Raw genomic sequence first — 20229 nt, 5'->3', positions numbered from 1 at the left:
TCTTATAGATTTAAAACAGACACTTTCAAAATGAAGACAATAATCTACCAAACACACGAATATATGTTTCCCTCATTAAACACTGAGAATGAGTCACTGTCTTTTGATAGAACTTATGAACACATGCTGGTAAATGACAGCAAACATGCGCAGCACAATGGACAGCGAATAACACCAACTTCACCTCTGTTCTGCCACATTTGGTCATAGTATCCCATTACAGGTTTTTGAGTAATGCACCATAGACACAAGCTTATTCAGATTTTAAGCTTGTCAATGAAAACAAAACAACAGAACAATCTAATGCTGCATTTTTCAAAAGCATACAAGGGCCCAGGAAAGCATGTAATACAATATATGTGCAGCCAAAAATTAATTGAATGATCATCACACGCCCAAAGCTTAATAATTTTCTGCCACAAATTCTGTTCAGAAACAAAACATCTGAAATACGTATCAGCATTCACCGTTAAGTCAACAAAAACTTTCCTCAGGTCCAACCATGATGTTTCCACTATCTTTACTAACGGTTCTATTTGCTTCATCAATTTAACTATGCCTTAATGCTTAACTCTGTCCATAGGAGTGGGGGAAAAATCTAAACTTAGACATTAAAAGCTTTCCAGGCATGTCCATTATAAAGGTATTGCAAACAATGTTATAAATGAACATATTGAAGACACTGCCCACTGCTTCAACATCAATGCTTGATTAATTATGTCTTACCTCTTCAGAAGTATGTCTCCTGTCAGGGAGCACTAGTGTGTTGGCATGGCTGCCAGGGACTATAGTAGATCCTATACTCATCCTGGGTCCAACTAACATGTAGCGTTTGTCTCCAGACCTGTACTGGATGCTGTGACACAGTGTCCCATCATAATTAGCCTCTTGTAGATATTTGGAAGTATAGTCTGTGGATTTGGAGCACTGCATTGCAATCAGCACGATGATACTGATGATAAAAAGTAGAGAAACTGAGCCCAAAGTTATCATGAGGTAAAATGTCACATTGTCCTCCTCGTCAACTTTAGTTGCACTTTTAACATCAGAAGCTGCAAAAGCCTCTCTGGGCTCCACAAGTTTGACAATGACAGTAGCTGTTGCTGAGAGTGAAACGTTGCCATTATCTTTGACCAGTATGAGCAGTTTATGCTCAGCCTCGTCTGTCTCTGTGAATGAGCGAAGTGTTCTGATCTGTCCTGTATAGCGGTCCAAAGCAAAGAGACTGTGGTCAGTGACTTCCTGCAGTGAAAAGAGTAACCAGCCGTTATATCCTATATCAGCGTCATAGGCTCTGACTTTAGTCACCAAGTGTCCTGCGTTGACATTGCGGGGAATCTCCTCCACACCTTCAGCAGAACCGTTGGAGCTGACTGGATACAGGATGACTGGAGCGTTATCGTTCTGATCCAGAATGAACACGTTCACTGTCACGTTGTTGCTTAGTGACGGAGTTCCTGAATCTGTGGCGACAACTTGGAACTGGAAAGTTTTCAGTGTCTCAAAGTCGAAACTTTTCAATGCCAAAATATCTCCGGTTTCAGAGTTGATATTTAAAAATGAGGTTAATTTATTGTCTTCGCTTCCATCTCTGATAATATGATAGGAAATACGGGCATTTTCGTTCTCGTCACGATCAAAAGCTTTTACAGAAAAAACAGAGACTCCTGGCTTATTGCCCTCAGTGACATAAAAAGTATATGGACTCAATGAAAATTCTGGACTGTTGTCATTCACATCTGATACAACAATGCTTATTGTCTTTTCAGATGCTAATTGAGGTTGACCAGCATCTTTTGCAACTATTGTTAGATCATACTTAGCCTTTTTCTCTCTGTCCAGAGGGGATTTGGTCACTAATGAATACATTTTGTCCTTTAAAGATGGTGTTAAAGCAAAAGGAACATCCTCATCTATTGCGCAAATAACTTTTCCATTGAGCCCAGAGTCCAAGTCATTTACACTGATCAGGGCAACTGTAGTTCCAGGTCTGGAGTCTTCAGGGATGGAGCTTGAAAATGAGGTAACTTCAATCTCAGGTGCATTATCATTAACGTCAACTATCTTTATAATGACGCTTTTGTCTGTTGTAAGAGGAGCCAGACCTTTATCTGATGCTTCAATTTCGATTTCATATCTGTCCTTCTCCTCATAGTCTATGACGCCTTTTACAGTTATCTCACCTGTTAATGGATTGATATCAAATATGTTTAATATATTTTGATTCATACTGTTGCTAAAAGAATATATCACATCTCCGTTTGATCCATCATCCAAATCAGTTGCATTCACTTGTATGACCGTTGTGCCTACTGGTGCATTTTCATCGAGCATCACAGAATAAACATCTTTAGTGAAAGCAGGTGCGTTATCATTAATATCCAAAACACTTACTACAATATTCATAGTACCAGATTTTGGAGGTTTCCCTCCATCCAGTGCGGTCAGCACTAATGAGTAGCTTCCCGCAGTTTCCCTGTCTAAAGATTTTTGAACGATCAGTATTGGTATTTTACCGTCCTCTCCTTTATCCTTAACTTCCAAACGGAAATGATCGTTTTGGCTGAGTTTATACTGCTGCACGGAGAAAGGACCACTGTCTCCATCCCGTGAGGGTTTTAGCTGAAATCGTGCTCCGGGCAGCACAGACTCAAAAATGTCCAACCGTTTCTCTTTCTCCGGGAAAGTGGGAGAATGATCATTTATATCCAGCACCTCCACTTCAACATAATGCACCTCCAGTGGATTTTCTAACACTGTTTTCAGATTTATTAAACACGTACTGCTCTGCGCGCACACCTCTTCTCTGTCAATCTTCCGGCTCACATAGAGGATGCCATCGTTTTGATTCACATGGAAGAGAGGATCCGCATTACTCGAAACAACCCGATACTTCCTCTCTTTCAAAGTGCTTTTATCCAATCCCAAATCCTTCGCTATATTTCCAACCACTGTTCCTTCGTTAACTTCCTCGGAGATGGAATATCGTGATTGCGCCGAGGCCACGCTCCACAAAAGCACAGCAACCACACAGCCGACCACACATCCTCTCGCATTTCGTAGCTTGCATCTTCTTTGTTCCATGGTTACACCCGACATCATCAATAATCCATCGTAACAACAATCAGAGCGTTGCAAAACCAAAAGTATCCCGCACTCCTCTGTATGTTAATATTCACTCTCTTCCTACACAGTCTGAAATGGTAACAAACGGAATATTCAGGAAGGCAACAATAAAGGCTGTGCTCATGTCGATGTGATGATGTTCTCAAGAGGTGGAACCAAAGTGTAATGACGACCAGCTCGTGTACTGCTGACTTCTTACATTCCACTGACACCATGCGACCAGACGTCTCACTACAGAAAGTCGAGGGGTCTTTGACACATTAGATTTATGATTTATGTTTCGCAGCTAGCACGAATCACTGACAAAACGGAGTCCTGTAATTGTAATGACATGAGGAGGTGGAGCTCTTTCTTAGTAAACATGCAGTTAATAAGCAATGTCCTTTGGAGTGTTGGAGGATACTGCAGAAGTGCGAATATCATGCGTTTCCTTTGATTAAGTTGCATTAATTAAATCGATGAGATTATGCCATTTTGTGTTTTGAAACAAATATTGGAAATTGAGACTAAACACTTTCAGCACCGTGGACAGCGACTACTACCAACTGAAGCTGAGTCTACTGTGAAAGTATTATAATTCTTTTACAGGTCTACTGTACAATAATGCATTGTAAACCCCAGCATAGTTTATTTTTTCATGCTGGTGTGTTCGCCAATTTCTATGAGATACTTTGTGTGTATTCTGGGGTTGAGTGTGGTGTGGGTATTGTGACACTGCTGATGCAGCATGCTCCTGTATCTGCAGTAAGTCAGCTCTGCTTTCTTGGAAGCATGACTTCTCTTTTTCAAACACACAAGCAACTATAACTGAACTGCAACTTAACGTTTTTAACAGCCACAATTTTTGAATATCGTACTGTGTAAAAATGATATCAACATTAAAAGCTGTGTGACAAAAGAAACAATGAATTAATAGGGGTAAAAATAACTTAATATTTTGATACATAGGCCAAAAAGCATCAGACACATTATGACCTGCTGGAAATTGAAAATAGCAAGCAATATGCAAATGAAAAATTGTATAAAAGGTAAGTCAGAATGCTGATTGGTCTTTTAAAAGTGTGGTGGTAAAATTTCTGAACTAGAATGGAATCATAAAATGCCCAAGCACTCTTTATGTTTAACTTTGCCCAGGTTAACCTATAAGACAAAAATGCATCATTACAGCGATGAAGGATCCCACCGACAAGATAAAGCTAACAACAATCAAGTAAAATGGGCTGATAATGTTTGTTGGTTACCAATGTTTGCCCAGTGTGTCAATAAATATGTGTATGTTTCCTCTATATATATGTCATGCTCAACATAGAATTTATAAAAGGAAGTCTTCTGTTAATACAGCTTACCTCTCCAGATCCCCTCCTCCTGTCAGGTAGCACTAGTGTGTTGGCATGGCTGCCAGGGACTATAGTAGATCCTATACTCATCCTGGGTCCAACTAACATGTAGCGTTTGTCTCCAGATCTGTACTGGATGCTGTGACACAGTGTCCCATCATAATTAGCCTCTTGGAGATATTTGGAAGTATAGTCTGTGGATTTGGAGCACTGCATTGCAATCAGCACGATGATACTGATGATAAAAAGTAGAGAAACTGAGCCCAAAGTTATCATGAGGTAAAATGTGACATTGTCCTCCTCGTCAACTTTAGTTGCACTTTTAACATCAGAAGCTGCAAAAGCCTCTCTGGGCTCCACAAGTTTGACAATGACAGTAGCTGTTGCTGAGAGTGAAACGTTGCCATTGTCTTTGACCAGTATGAGCAGTTTATGCTCAGCCTCGTCTGTCTCTGTGAATGAGCGAAGTGTTCTGATCTGTCCTGTATAGCGGTCCAAAGCAAAGAGACTGTGGTCAGTGACTTCCTGCAGTGAAAAGAGTAACCAGCCGTTATATCCTATATCAGCGTCATAGGCTCTGACTTTAGTCACCAAGTGTCCTGCGTTGACATTGCGGGGAATCTCCTCCACACCTTCAGCAGAACCGTTGGAGCTGACTGGATACAGGATGACTGGAGCGTTGTCGTTCTGATCCAGAATGAACACGTTCACTGTCACGTTGTTGCTTAGTGACGGAGTTCCTGAATCTGTGGCGACAACTTGGAACTGGAAAGTTTTCACTGTCTCAAAGTCGAAACTTTTCAGCGCCAAGATATCTCCAGTTTCGGAGTTTATATTGAGGAATGACGTCACTTTATTTTCATGACTTGCATTCCTGACAATATGATAGGAAATAAGCGCATTATCTCCCTCGTCACGATCAGACGCTCTTACAGAAAACACAGAGACTCCTGGCTCATTGCCCTCAGTCACATAGAAAGTATATGGACTCAGTGAAAACTCTGGACTGTTGTCATTCACATCTGATACAACAACGCTTACTGTCTTTTCAGATGATAATGGTGGTTGACCAGCATCTTTTGCAGTTATTGTCAGCTCATATTGTGACTGTTTCTCTCTGTCCAGAGGGGATTTGGTCACTAATGAATACATCTTGTCTTGTAAAGATGGTGTTAAAGCAAAAGGAACATCCTCACCTATGGAGCAAATAACTTTTCCATTGAGCCCAGAGTCCAAGTCATTTACACTGATCAGGGCAACTGTAGTTCCAGGTCTGGAGTCTTCAGGGATGGAGCTTGAAAATGAGGTAACTTCAATCTCAGGTGCATTATCATTAATGTCAACTATTTTAATAATGACGCCCTTCTCCGTAGTTAGCGGAGCGAAACCTCTATCTGATGCTTCAATTTCAATTTCGTACTTATCCCTCTGCTCATAGTCTATGACATCTTTAACAGTTATCTCACCTGTTAATGGACTGATATCAAAAAGGTTTAACATATTATGATTCATACTTTTGCTAAATGAGTAAACTATATCCCCGTTTGTTCCGTCGTCTAAATCAGTTGCATTCACTTGTACAACTGTTGTTCCTACAGGAGCATTTTCATCGAGCATCACAGAATAAACATCTTTAGTGAAAACAGGTGCGTTATCATTAATATCCAAAACCTTTACGAGAATATTCATAGTACCAGATTTTGGAGGTTTCCCTCCATCCAGTGCGGTCAGCACTAATGAGTAGCTCTTTGCAGTTTCTCTGTCTAAAGGTTTTTGGACAACCAATATTGGTATTTTACCGTCTTCTCCTTTATCCTTAACTTCCAAGCGGAAGTGAACGTTGTGGCTGAGTTTATACTGCTGCACGGAGAAAGGACCACTGTCTCCATCCCGTGATGCTTTTAGCTGAAATCGTGCTCCGGGCAGCACAGACTCTGAAATCTCTAAAGTTTTATCTTTTTCAGGAAAAGTTGGAGAATGATCATTTATATCCAGCACCTCTACTTCAACATAATGCACCTCCAGTGGATTTTCTAGCACTGTCTTCACATTAATTAAACACGTACTGCTCTGCGCGCACACCTCTTCTCTGTCAATCTTCCGGCTCACATAGAGGATGCCATCGTTCTGATTCACATGGAAAAGATGATCCTCGTTACTCGAAACAATCCGATACTTCCTCTCTTTCAGTGTGCTATTATCCAATCCCAGATCTTTTGCTACATTTCCAACCACAGTTCCTTCGTTAACTTCCTCGGAAACTGAATATCGTATTTGAGCCGAGGCCACGCTCCACAAAAGCACAGCGACCACACAGCCGACCAGATATCCTCTCGCCCTTCGTCTCCCGTATCTTCTTTGTTCCATTGTTATACCCGACAATATCAGTAATCCATCACAGGGGCAACAGCTTCGTTGTAAAGACGAAATCAAGCGATTTTCTATATCGCCAAAAATATCCAGTTCCTTTATATCCAGAAATCGGGACAAGCCGACAATTTACACAACATAAGCACAGAAACGATCCTGCCAGTACCGAGGCGATAACGTTATCATGAGGTGGAACCACAAAGCAGTGACGATGAGCTCGTCTGACGCCGACTTTTTACATTACACTGACACCATGCGACCTTATTTCTAACTACAGAAATCTGCAGAATGTAATGCACATTAGGTGAATTATAGGTTGTTTGTGACGGAGGAAACCGGTACTACAAACAAAGCTAAACACTTTCAGCACCAAGGACAGCGATCGTGACGTTCTGCGGAGCAGTATACCCCTTCTGTTCAGACATAATCACATTATGTTTCAGTTCTGTACTTGTACTAAGTTGACTTAAGCAGATTTTTCAACACTATCACCTATTAAAACATATACGGGATGTTATAACTTACTCAGTTAAGTTAGTTAGTTATGGGTTGTTCATGGTTAAGTGAAGGCGTATTAACACACTCATAAGTCAGCTTTCATGTCCCCGTCCACAATTTTGAATAATCATGCCAGTGTAAAAATTATAGAAGACTGTTGCAAGAGTGCAATAGACCAGATACAAATTCAACCCAAAACATCAACAACGGCAAATGAGGAGCCACAAGCATTGTTCAACTATTGCCCAAGAAAAAGTGTAGAATGTCAAGCCAGACAATCACAAAGTGGGTAACTACTATAATCATGAAATAGTGTAAGTCAAAAAAGGACATATGGTCATGATTGTGAGGAGAAACCAGGGAAGCTGACACATCCAGTGCTGTAATGTGCAAAACATATATCCAGGGAGGCATAGCTGAAATGTATAGTAAACAAGAAAAGCAATTAGTCCGAGTAAAGTTTGCACTCAAATATGCCTTACCTCTCCAGATCCCCTCCTCCTGTCAGGAAGCACTAGTGTGTTGGCATGGCTGCCAGGGACTATAGTAGATCCTATACTCATCCTGGGTCCAACTAACATGTAGCGTTTGTCTCCAGATCTGTACTGGATGCTGTGACACAGTGTCCCATCATAATTAGCCTCTTGTAGATATTTGGAAGTATAGTCTGTGGATTTGGAGCACTGCATTGCAATCAGCACGATGATACTGATGATAAAAAGTAGAGAAACTGAGCCCAAAGTTATCATGAGGTAAAATGTGACATTGTCCTCCTCGTCAACTTTAGTTGCACTTTTAACATCAGAAGCTGCAAAAGCCTCTCTGGGCTCCACAAGTTTGACAATGACAGTAGCTGTTGCTGAGAGTGAAACGTTGCCATTGTCTTTGACCAGTATGAGCAGTTTATGCTCAGCCTCGTCTGTCTCTGTGAATGAGCGAAGTGTTCTGATCTGTCCTGTATAGCGGTCCAAAGCAAAGAGACTGTGGTCAGTGACTTCCTGCAGTGAAAAGAGTAACCAGCCGTTATATCCTATATCAGCGTCATAGGCTCTGACTTTAGTCACCAAGTGTCCTGCGTTGACATTGCGGGGAATCTCCTCCACACCTTCAGCAGAACCGTTGGAGCTGACTGGATACAGGATGACTGGAGCGTTGTCGTTCTGATCCAGAATGAACACGTTCACTGTCACGTTGTTGCTTAGTGACGGAGTTCCTGAATCTGTGGCGACAACTTGGAACTGGAAAGTTTTTAGTGTCTCAAAGTCGAAACTTTTCAGCGCCAAAATATCTCCATTTTCAGAGTTTATGTTAAGGAATGACGTCAATTTACTTTCTGTGCCTGAGTCTCTGACAATATGATAGGATATAAGCGCATTGTCGTTCTCATCACGATCAAAAGCTTTAACAGAAAACACAGAGACTCCTGGCTCATTACCTTCAGTCACAAAGAAAGTATATGGACTCAGTAAAAACTCTGGACTGTTGTCATTCACATCTGATACAGCAACATTTATTGTGTTTTCAGATGATAATGGTGGTTGACCAGAATCCTTTGCAGTTATCGTTAGGGCATATTGTGACTGTTTCTCTTTGTCCAGAGGGGATTTGGTCACTAATGAATACGTTTTTTCTTTCAAGGATGGGGATAATGTAAACGGAACATCCTCACTCAGAAAGCAAATAACTTTTCCATTGAGTCCAGAGTCCAAGTCATTTACACTGATCAGGGCAACTGTAGTTCCAGGTCTGGAGTCTTCAGGGATGGAGCTTGAAAATGAGGTAACTTCAATCTCAGGTGCATTATCATTAACGTCAACTATCTTAATTACCACATTTTTTTCAGTTGTTAAAGGAGCAAGACCTTTATCTGATGCCTGTATTTCAATTTCATATTTATCCTTGTGCTCGTAGTCTATTGGACCTTTCACGATTATCTCCCCTGTTGATTGGTTTATGTCAAACAGTTTAAATATTCTACGGTTTACACTGTTGCTAAATGAGTAAACTACTTCTCCATTTGGCCCATCATCTAAATCAGTTGCATTCACTTGAATGACTGTTGTGCCTACTGGGGCGTTTTCATCGAGCATCACAGTGTAAATATCTTTAGTGAAAACAGGTGCGTTATCATTAACATCTAACACATTCACTAGAATATTCATCTCGCCAGATTTCGGAGGTTTCCCTCCATCCAGTGCGGTCAGCACTAACGAGTGGCTTCCCGCTGCCTCTCTATCCAAAGATTTTTGCACAATTAATACAGGTATTTTACCATCTTCACCCTTATCCTTAACTTCCAAACGGAAGTGGTCATTTGGGCTGAGTTTATACCGTTGTACAGAAAAATGACCACTGTCTGGATCTCGTGCGGCTTGTAATTGAAAGGTTTTTCCACTTATCACAGACTCTGAAATTTCTAACGTTTTATCTGTCTCCGGAAAACTGGGGGAATGATCATTTACATCCAAAACCTCAACTTCAATATAGTGGACCTCCAGCGGGTTTTCTAACACTGTTTTCAGATTCAGCAAACACGTACTGCTCCGCTCGCACACCTCTTCTCTGTCCAGCTTTCGGCTCACATACAGGATGCCATCGTTTTGGTTTACATGGAAACGAGGTCCTGCTGCACCAGAAACAATCCGATACTTCCTGTCTTTCAACGTGCTTTTATCTAATCCCAGATCTTTTGCAACATTCCCAACCACTGTTCCTTCCTTGACTTCCTCAGAGATAGAATATCGTATCTGCGCCGAGGCCACGTTCCACAAAAGCACAGCAACCATGAAAAAGACCCACAGCCGTGTCATCCTCCGTGCCTCGCGTTTTCTTTGTTCTATGATCCACAACAAAAAATGTTATAATCCTTCACCGGAAGAATAGCTGCCTTAGAGAAACAACATCTTGCGCAGTGGCATATACAAGCGTCCTTCTCTTTTCGATCTAAATCAAATATAGACCATTTACAACGACAAGCCGTCAGCTTACAAACGACGCTGCTGCGGTTTAACGAGTAATATCAGCAATGGGCGTTTCCAAAATACAGCTGGCATGAGCTCTTGTGAAGCACTTATGCTTTCCTGCACTGACACCATGCGATCTCTCTTTTCAATCGCAAGGATGTGAGAGAAACTGGAAGAGCCCACTAACCTGCAAACAAGCACTGGGGCATTCACTTTGACCCCATGCACCGTAGCTGCAAATACAATTCCGACGTCGCTCTCCTTTGTATCTCTACATCCCAAAAGCATCCCTCTTAACTAAGTAAGGTGTTCCCCAAAACCATTGTAACTTGTGACGCCATTAGAAGTGGCTTGTAGAAAATCAGCACCATGGACAGTCAAAGTAACCACCTGTAAATAGCCCTTAATGTCCGCGTTTCTATTTTCAGTTTCAAAACATTTCTCAGTAAGTGATTCCAATCAAAGGTACCTTAACAGGAAGCACCATAAAACAAATGTTATAATGAGCGTGGAAATAATAGGAGAGTAAAACCATTGAGCTTACCTCTCCAGATCCCCTCCTCCTGTCAGGGAGCACTAGTGTGTTGGCATGGCTGCCAGGGACTATAGTAGATCCTATACTCATCCTGGGTCCAACTAACATGTAGCGTTTGTCTCCAGATCTGTACTGGATGCTGTGACACAGTGTCCCATCATAATTAGCCTCTTGTAGATATTTGGAAGTATAGTCTGTGGATTTGGAGCACTGCATTGCAATCAGCACGATGATACTGATGATAAAAAGTAGAGAAACTGAGCCCAAAGTTATCATGAGGTAAAATGTGACATTGTCCTCCTCGTCAACTTTAGTTGCACTTTTATCATCAGAAGCTGCAAAAGCCTCTCTGGGCTCCACAAGTTTGACAATGACAGTAGCTGTTGCTGAGAGTGAAACGTTGCCATTGTCTTTGACCAGTATGAGCAGTTTATGCTCAGCCTCGTCTGTCTCTGTGAATGAGCGAAGTGTTCTGATCTGTCCTGTATAGCGGTCCAAAGCAAAGAGACTGTGGTCAGTGACTTCCTGCAGTGAAAAGAGTAACCAGCCGTTATATCCTATATCAGCGTCATAGGCTCTGACTTTAGTCACCAAGTGTCCTGCGTTGACATTGCGGGGAATCTCCTCCACACCTTCAGCAGAACCGTTGGAGCTGACTGGATACAGGATGACTGGAGTGTTGTCGTTCTGATCCAGAATGAACACGTTCACTGTCACGTTGTTGCTTAGTGACGGAGTTCCTGAATCTGTGGCGACAACTTGGAACTGAAAAGATTTCACTGTTTCAAAGTCAAAACTTTTCAGCGCCAAAATATCTCCAGTTTCAGAGTTTATGTTGAGAAATGAAGTCAATTTGTTATCAGTGCTTGAGTCTCTGACAATATGATAGGAAATAAGCGCATTGTTGTTCTCATCACGATCAAACGCTTTAACAGAAAACACAGAGACTCCTGGCTCATTACCCTCAGTGACATAGAAAGTATATGGACTCAGTGAAAACTCTGGACTGTTGTCATTCACATCTGATACAACAACGCTTATTGTCTTTTCAGATGATAATGACGGTTGACCAGCATCTTTTGCAGTTATTGTCAGCTCATACTGTGACTGTTTCTCTCTGTCCAGAGGGGATTTGGTCACTAGTGAAAACATTTTGTCTTGTAACGATGGTGTTAAAGCAAAAGGAACATCCTCACCTATGGAGCAAATAACTTTTCCATTGAGTCCAGAGTCCAAGTCATTTACACTGATCAGGGCAACTGTAGTTCCAGGTCTGGAGTCTTCAGGGATGGAGCTTGAAAATGAGGTAACTTCGATCTCAGGTGCATTATCATTAACGTCAACTATTTTAATAATGACGCTTTTCTCTGTAGTTAGCGGAGCGAAACCTTTATCTGATGCTTCAATTTCAATTTCGTACCTATCCTTCTCCTCGTAGTTTATGACGCCTTTAACAGTTACCTCACCTGTTAATGGATCAATATTAAAAAGATTTAACAAATCATGATTCATACCTTTGCTAAATGAGTAAACTACTTCTCCGTTTGATCCTTCGTCTACATCAGTTGCATTGACTTGAATGACTGTTGTGCCAACTGGAGAGTTTTCATCGAGCATCACAGAATAAACATCTTTAGTGAAAACAGGTGCGTTATCATTAATATCTAAAACATTTACTAGAATATTCATAGTACCAGATTTTGGAGGTTTCCCTCCATCCAGTGCGGTGAGCACTAATGAGTGGCTCTTTGCAGTTTCTCTATCTAAGGGTTTTTGAACAACCAGTATTGGTGTTTTACCGTATTCTCCTTTATCCCTAACTTCCAAGCGGAAGTGATCGTTGTGGCTGAGTTTATACTGCTGCACGGAGAAATGACCACTGTCTCCATCCCGTGATGCTTTTAGCTGAAATCTTGCTCCGGGCAGCACAGACTCTGAAATCTCTAACGTTGTCTGCTTTTCTGTAAAATTGGGTGAATTGTCATTTATATCCAACACTTCCACTCCAACATAATGCACTTCCAGCGGGTTTTCTAACACAGTTTTCAGATTTATTAAACACGTACTGCTCTGCGCGCACACCTCTTCTCTGTCAATCTTCCGGCTCACATACAGGATGCCATCGTTTTGATTCACATGGAAAAGAGGTTCCTCGTTACTAGATACGACCCGATACTTCCTCTCTTTCAGTGTGCTTTTATCCAATCCCAGATCTCTCGCTACATTTCCAACCACAGTTCCTTCGTTAACTTCCTCGGAGATGGAATATCGTATTTGCGCTGAAGCCACGCTCCACAAAAGCACAGCAACCACACAGCCGACCAGATATCCTCTCGCCCTGCGTCTCTCGTAGCTTCTTTGTTCCATGGTTAAACCCGAAAACATTAGCAATCCATCATAAGGGCAACAGCTTCGTTGTAAAGAGGAAATCAAGCGCTTATAATGTACATTATATTTCGCTTCCTTTATATCCAGAATCCGAGACGAGCCGACAATTTGCACAACATAAGCACAGAAACGATCCTGCCAGTACTGAAGCGATAACGTTATCATGAGGTGGGACCACAAAGCAGTGACGATGAGCTCGTCTGACGCCATCTTTTTACATTACACTGACACCATGCGACCTTATTTTTCACTGCAGAAATCTGTAGAATCAGAATGTAATGTACATTAGGTGGATGGTAGGTGGTATATGACGGAGGGAAACGGTATATCAAACAAAGCCAAACACTTTCAGCACCAAGGACAATGACCGTGACGTACTGCAGTTTAGTTTACCCCCTCTGTTCAGACATCATCATATTATGTTTCGGTTCTTTATTTGTACCAAGTTGACGTAAACAGATTTTTCCACACTATCACCCGTTAACGGGATGTTATAACTTACTCAGTTAAGTTAGTTAGTTATGGGTTGTTCATGGTTAAGTGAAGGAGTATTAACAATGAACACTCATATGTCTGCTTTCATCTGCCCGTCCACAATTTTAAATAATCATGCCAGTGTAAAAATTATCGAAGACTGTTGCAAGAGTGCAATAGACCAGATACAAATTCGACCTAAAACATCAACAATGGCAAAGGCCATAGAGAAATTGAAGAGCCACAAGCACTGTTCACATCATTGCCCAAGAGAAAGTACAGGATGTCAAGCCAGACAATCACAAAGTGGGTAACTACTATAATCAGGAAATAGTGTAAGTCAAAAAGGGACATATGGTCATGATTGTGAGGAGAAACCAGGGAAACTGACACATCCAGTGCTGTAATGTGCAAAACCTTACCCAGGGAGGCATAGCTGAAGTGGAAAGTAAACAAGAAAAGCAATTAGTCCGAGTAAAGTTTGCACTTAAATATGCCTTACCTCTCCAGATCCCCTCCTCCTGTCAGGAAGCACTAGTGTGTTGGCATGGCTGCCAGGGACTATAGTAGATCCTATACTCATCCTGGGTCCAACTAACATGTAGCGTTTGTCTCCAGATCTGTACTGGATGCTGTGACACAGTGTCCCATCATAATTAGCCTCTTGTAGATATTTGGAAGTATAGTCTGTGGATTTGGAGCACTGCATTGCAATCAGCACGATGATACTGATGATAAAAAGTAGAGAAACTGAGCCCAAAGTTATCATGAGGTAAAATGTGACATTGTCCTCCTCGTCAACTTTAGTTGCACTTTTAACATCAGAAGCTGCAAAAGCCTCTCTGGGCTCCACAAGTTTGACAATGACAGTAGCTGTTGCTGAGAGTGAAACGTTGCCATTGTCTTTGACCAGTATGAGCAGTTTATGCTCAGCCTCGTCTGTCTCTGTGAATGAGCGGAGTGTTCTGATCTGTCCTGTATAGCGGTCCAAAGCAAAGAGACTGTGGTCAGTGACTTCCTGCAGTGAAAAGAGTAACCAGCCGTTATATCCTATATCAGCGTCATAGGCTCTGACTTTAGTCACCAAGTGTCCTGCGTTGACATTGCGGGGAATCTCCTCCACACCTTCAGCAGAACCGTTGGAGCTGACTGGATACAGGATGACTGGAGCGTTGTCGTTCTGATCCAGAATGAACACGTTCACTGTCACGTTGTTGCTTAGTGACGGAGTTCCTGAATCTGTGGCGACAACTTGAAACTGGAAAGTTTTCACTGTTTCAAAGTCGAAACTTTTCAGCGCCAAAATATCTCCGGTTTCAGAGTTGATATTTAAAAATGAGGTTAATTTATTGTCTTCGCTTCCATCTCTGACAATATGATAGGATATAAGCGCATTGTTGTTCTCATCACGATCAAAAGCTTTAACAGAAAACACAGAGACTCCTGGCTCATTACCTTCAGTGACATAGAAAGTATATGGACTCAGTAAAAACTCTGGCCTGTTGTCATTCACATCTGATACAACAACATTTATTGTCTTTTCAGATGATAGTGATGGTGTGCCAGAATCCTTTGCAGTTATCGTTAGGGCATAATGTGACTGTTTCTCCTTGTCCAGAGGGGACTTGGTCACTAATGAATACATTTTTTCTTGCAAGGATGGAGATAACGTGAAAGGAACATCCTCACCTATGGAGCAAATAACTTTTCCATTGAGCCCAGAGTCCAAGTCATTTACACTGATCAGGGCAACTGTAGTTCCAGGTCTGGAGTCTTCAGGGATGGAGCTTGAAAATGAGGTAACTTCAATCTCAGGTGCATTATCATTAACGTCAGCTATCTTGATAACCACACTTTTCTCAGTTGTAAGAGGAGCCAGACCTTTATCTGATGCCTGTATTTCAATTTCATATTTATCTTTGTTCTCGTAGTCTATTGGACCTTTCACAGTTATCTCCCCTGTTGATGGGTTTATTTCAAAAAGTTTAAATATTCTCCGATTCACACTGTTGCTAAACGAGTAAACGACTTCTCCGTTTGGCCCATCATCTAAATCAGTTGCATACACTTGTACGACTGTCGTGCCTATTGGAGCGTTTTCATCGAGCATCACAGTGTAAATATCTTTGGAGAACACAGGTATGTTATCATTAACATCTAAAACATTTACTAGAATATTAATTTCGCCAGATTTCGGAGGTTTCCCTCCATCCAGTGCGGTCAGCACTAACGAGTGACTTCTCGCTGCCTCTCTATCCAAAGATTTTTGCACAATTAAAATCGGTATTTTACCATCTTCACCCTTATCCTTAACTTCCAAACGGAAGTGCTCGTTTGGGCTCAGTTTATACTGTTGCACAGAAAAATGACCACTGTCTGGATCTCGAGCGGCTTGTAACTGAAAGCGTGTTCCACTTAACACCGATTCTGAAATCTCTAACGTTTTCTCCGCCTCTGGAAAGCTAGGGGAATGATCGTTTATATCCAAAACCTCAACTCCAACATAGTGGACTTCCAGCGGGTTTTCTAACACTGTTTTCAGATTAAGCAAACACGTACTGCTCCGCTCGCACACCTCTTCTCTGTCCAGCTTTCGGCTCACATACAGGATGCCATCGTTTTGGTTTACATGGAAAAGAGGTTCTGCTGCACCAGAAACAATCCGATACTTCCTGTCTTTCAACGTGCTTTTATCTAATCCCAGATCTTTTGCAACATTCCCAACCACTGTTCCTTCCTTGACTTCCTCAGAGATGGAATATCGTATCTGCGCCGAGGCCACGCTCCACAAAAGCGTAGCAACCGCGAAGCAGACCCACAGCCGTGTCATCCTCCGTGCCTCGCGTTTTCTTTGTTCCATGATCCACAACAAAAGATCTTATAATCCTTCACCAGAAGAATAACCGCCTCAGAGAAACATCATCCTATGCAGTGGCATATACAAGCGTCCTTCTCTTTTTGATCTAAATCAAATATAGACCATTTACAACGACAAGCCGTCAGCTTACAAACGACGCTGCTGTGGTTTAACTAGTAATATCATCAATGGGCGTTTCCAAAATACAGCTGGCATGGGCTCTAGTGCAGGCGCACTTATGCTTTCCTGCACTGACACCATGCGATCTCTTTTTTCAATCGCAAGAATATGAGAGAAATTGGAAGAGCCCACTAACCTGCAAACAAGCACTAGGACATTCAATTTTACCCCATGCACCGTAGCTGCTGTAAATACAATTCCGACATCGCTCTCCTTTGTATCTCTACATCCCAAAAGCATCCCTCTTAACTAAGTAAGGTGTTCCCCAAAACCACTGTAGCTTGTGACGCCTTTAGAAGTGGCTTGTAGAAAATCAGCACCATGGACAGTCAAAGTAACCACCTGTAAATAGCCCTTAATGTCCGCGTTTCTATTTTCAGTTTCAAAACATTTCTCAGTAAGTGATTCCAATCAAAGGCACCTTAACAGGAAGCACCATAAAACAAATGTTATAATGAGCGTGGAAAATGATAGGAGAGTAAAACCACTGATCTTACCTCTCCAGATCCCCTCCTCCTGTCAGGGAGCACTAGTGTGTTGGCATGGCTGCCAGGGACTATAGTTGATCCTATACTCATCCTGGGTCCAACTAACATGTAGCGTTTGTCTCCAGATCTGTACTGGATGCTGTGACACAGTGTCCCATCATAATTAGCCTCTTGTAGATATTTGGAAGTATAGTCTGTGGATTTGGAGCACTGCATTGCAATCAGCACGATGATACTGATGATAAAAAGTAGAGAAACTGAGCCCAAAGTTATCATGAGGTAAAATGTCACATTGTCCTCCTCGTCAACTTTAGTTGCACTTTTAACATCAGAAGCTGCAAAAGCCTCTCTGGGCTCCACAAGTTTGACAATGACAGTAGCTGTTGCTGAGAGTGAAACGTTGCCATTGTCTTTGACCAGTATGAGCAGTTTATGCTCAGCCTCGTCTGTCTCTGTGAATGAGCGAAGTGTTCTGATCTGTCCTGTATAGCGGTCCAAAGCAAAGAGACTGTGGTCAGTGACTTCCTGCAGTGAAAAGAGTAACCAGCCGTTATATCCTATATCAGCGTCATAGGCTCTGACTTTAGTCACCAAGTGTCCTGCGTTGACATTGCGGGGAATCTCCTCCACACCTTCAGCAGAACCGTTGGAGCTGACTGGATACAGGATGACTGGAGCGTTGTCGTTCTGATCCAGAATGAACACGTTCACTGTCACGTTGTTGCTTAGTGACGGAGTTCCTGAATCTGTGGCGACAACTTGGAACTGGAAAGTTTTCACTGTTTCAAAGTCGAAACTTTTTAGTGCGGAGATGTGTCCATTTTCTCCATTTACACTCAAGAAGGAGGTAAACAAATGTTCTCCGCCCCTGTCCCTTGCTATATGATACGTAATAACAGCATTACTATCCTCGTCATCATCCCGGGCTGTCACTGATAAAATAGACGCTCCCGGGTTGTTATTCTCAGTTATATAGAAAGTATACGGGTTCTGTGAAAACACCGGCCTGTTATCATTCACATCTGACACAACAATGTGTATAGTTTTCTCTGATGATAAGGATGGTTCACCTGTGTCTTTACCTACAATTGTTACGTCATATTGTGACTGCAGCTCTCGATCTAATAGCGATTTTATTACCAGAGAGTACATGTTGTTTTGTAAAGATGGAGTGAGCGTAAAAGGAAGATCTTGGCTTATGTAACTCATCACTTTCCCGTTAAGACCAGAGTCTGAGTCTTTAACACTAATTAAGGCCACTGTGGTTCCCGGTTTTGAATCTTCCGGCAGCGCACGTGAAAAAGATGTCACTTCAATTTCTGGTGCGTTGTCATTTACGTCAACAATATGTATAATAACAGTTTTCTCCGTCGCCAGTGTAGCCGCACCTTTGTCGGATGCCTGGATATCAATTTCATATCTGCCACGTTCTTCGAAATCTATGGCCCCTGCTACCGTAATTACTCCAGTCATTGGATTTAAATCAAAACGCGCACTTGTCAGTGCATCCACATCATTTCCAAATGAGTATACAACTTCACCATTTGAACCCTCGTCTAAATCTGTTGCATTAACTTGAATGACAGTTGTGCCAAGAGGAGAATTTTCTTTTAGCTGCACAGTGTAGGATTCCTGGGTGAAAACTGGGGGGTTATCATTAACATCGGACACATCAACAATTATTGTCATGTTACCAGATCGTGGAGGTCTACCTCCATCAATAGCTGTCAGAAGTAAGACATGGGTCTTTACAGCTTCTCTATCAAGTGGCTTTTGGAGAATTAAAGTAGGAGTTTTACGGTCTTCACCACGATCTTTTACTTCCAAGCGGAAATGTTCATTCTGACTCAACTTATAATGCTGAACAGATAATGACCCACTGTCCGCGTCACGCGCAGCTTTTAACTGAAATCGTGTTCCTGGTAACGCAGATTCAGAAATCTCTAACAGCTTTTCATTTTCGGGAAAGCTTGGAGCGTGGTCGTTTACATCCAGAATCTCCACTGATACATAGTGCACCTCTAGTGGGTTTTCTAACACGGCTTTTAAGTCGATCAGACAAACCTTGCTTCGGTCGCACACTTCCTCTCTGTCAATTTTGCGGTTCACATACAAGATGCCATCGTCTTGATTCACTCGAAAAGGAGGCTCTGTCGTGCCGTAGACAATACGGTACCCCCTCTCTTTCAGTGTGTTCCTATCAACACCTAAATCCTTAGCAATATTTCCAACAGCAGTTCCTTGTGTCACTTCCTCGGAGATGGAATATCGCAGCTGTCCCGACGCTCTAGTCCAAAGCGTAACCAAAACCATCATGAAGGCAAGCCACTTTGTCTGCTCGCTCCATGTCTGCCGTCCTCTTTGTTCCATGATGCGATAATGAAATGTTAAAAAAAGCTTTCCGTGAGCTATACTCTTATACTAATGTTAACTCCCCCTGTTGCTGTCGTTGTCATAATACAATCACTCTCCAACAGAGACTTGATTTTTTAAGCTAAATTGTGTATTAAAGCCGTATGCGCGTATAATGTTCTGTCAATGATGGTGTTAGACTCTAAAGAAGAAGGGGATGGGTCTACTGGCTATGACGAAAACATGGGAAAGAAATATTTTTTATTATACTGACACCAAGTGATGAAGAATTACACTGCAGTTCTGTTTATGAAATAATAGCAACATGTGTTAAAAAGTGGACCCACACGAGATATAAAGATTTTTTAAACAATGACAAGCGGCCTATTATATTCTCACTTTAAAAGCAAAGAGGAGGCAAAGATGCCACTATCATTCACGAAATTTTCCATGGAGACATGACTCTTACTATTTTACTGAGAGTGCGTTTTGCCGAAGGAGAGGAACTTACTTAATACTGGTTCAGCACCACGGACAGCGACAGTCTGCACTCAAACAAACCACCACTACATTAGAGGTTCCAACACCTGTACACCACATAAAGATGACTAATATAGCCATTGCAAAACTACACAAGAAAGCGTTCTCCTCCCATTTACCA

General features: G+C 41.9%; 3 protein-coding genes and 2 pseudogenes across 7 annotated transcripts in view; all 5 read right to left on the bottom strand.

The window, feature by feature from the left end:
- Window positions 1-20229, bottom strand: part of LOC117260979 (protocadherin alpha-C2-like) — a 198071-nt gene that overhangs the window by 171863 nt on the left and 5979 nt on the right. Inside the window, exon 1 of one of the 4 annotated variants that reach the window (XM_078169351.1) lies at window positions 7814-10483. The exons of 2 other annotated variants lie outside the window; for them this stretch is intronic. In XM_078169351.1, the coding sequence (XP_078025477.1) occupies window positions 7814-10141 (2328 nt within the window). In that variant the 5' untranslated portion in view covers window positions 10142-10483. Of the gene's footprint in view, window positions 1-726; window positions 3258-7813; window positions 10484-20229 lie in introns of those variants that run through there. One more of the 4 variants, XM_078169346.1, reaches the window with a different exon arrangement.
- On the bottom strand, window positions 3187-7807 carry LOC117261377 (protocadherin alpha-3 pseudogene; annotated as a pseudogene). Its single transcript, XR_013491895.1, has 2 exons — window positions 4473-7807; window positions 3187-3195 (listed from the first exon to the last, which is right to left on the bottom strand). The product of XR_013491895.1 is annotated as a protocadherin alpha-3 pseudogene (transcript).
- LOC144463909 (protocadherin alpha-3 pseudogene) lies at window positions 10737-13353 on the bottom strand (annotated as a pseudogene).
- Window positions 14140-16708, bottom strand: LOC117261375 (protocadherin alpha-3-like). Its single transcript, XM_078169364.1, has one exon. It carries the CDS (start codon window positions 16549-16551, stop codon window positions 14179-14181), a length of 2373 nt encoding a protein of 790 aa, XP_078025490.1. The 5' UTR covers window positions 16552-16708; the 3' UTR covers window positions 14140-14178.
- LOC117260962 (protocadherin alpha-7-like) lies at window positions 17123-19770 on the bottom strand. Its single transcript, XM_033633112.2, has 2 exons — window positions 17226-19770; window positions 17123-17149 (listed from the first exon to the last, which is right to left on the bottom strand). Exons 1-2 carry the CDS (start codon window positions 19584-19586, stop codon window positions 17123-17125), a joined length of 2388 nt encoding a protein of 795 aa, XP_033489003.2. The 5' UTR covers window positions 19587-19770.

The sequence above is a fragment of the Epinephelus lanceolatus genome, chromosome 7 (assembly GCF_041903045.1).
Source record: "Epinephelus lanceolatus isolate andai-2023 chromosome 7, ASM4190304v1, whole genome shotgun sequence".
Classification (NCBI taxonomy): domain Eukaryota; kingdom Metazoa; phylum Chordata; class Actinopteri; order Perciformes; family Serranidae; genus Epinephelus; species Epinephelus lanceolatus.
Note: the sequence above shows the minus strand (reverse complement) of the source record. Positions and strands in the feature narration are given on the sequence as shown.

Coding starts and splice junctions, on each gene's coding strand:
- LOC117261375 (XM_078169364.1), bottom strand. CDS start 16,551: ATGGAACAAAGAAAACGCGAGGCACGGAGGATGACACGGCTGTGGGTC.
- LOC117260962 (XM_033633112.2), bottom strand. CDS start 19,586: ATGGAACAAAGAGGACGGCAGACATGGAGCGAGCAGACAAAGTGGCTT. Junction 17,150..17,225: donor GGAGGAGGGGATCTGGAGAG/GTAAGATCAGTG, acceptor CTTCCTGTTAAG/GTGCCTTTGATTGGAATCAC.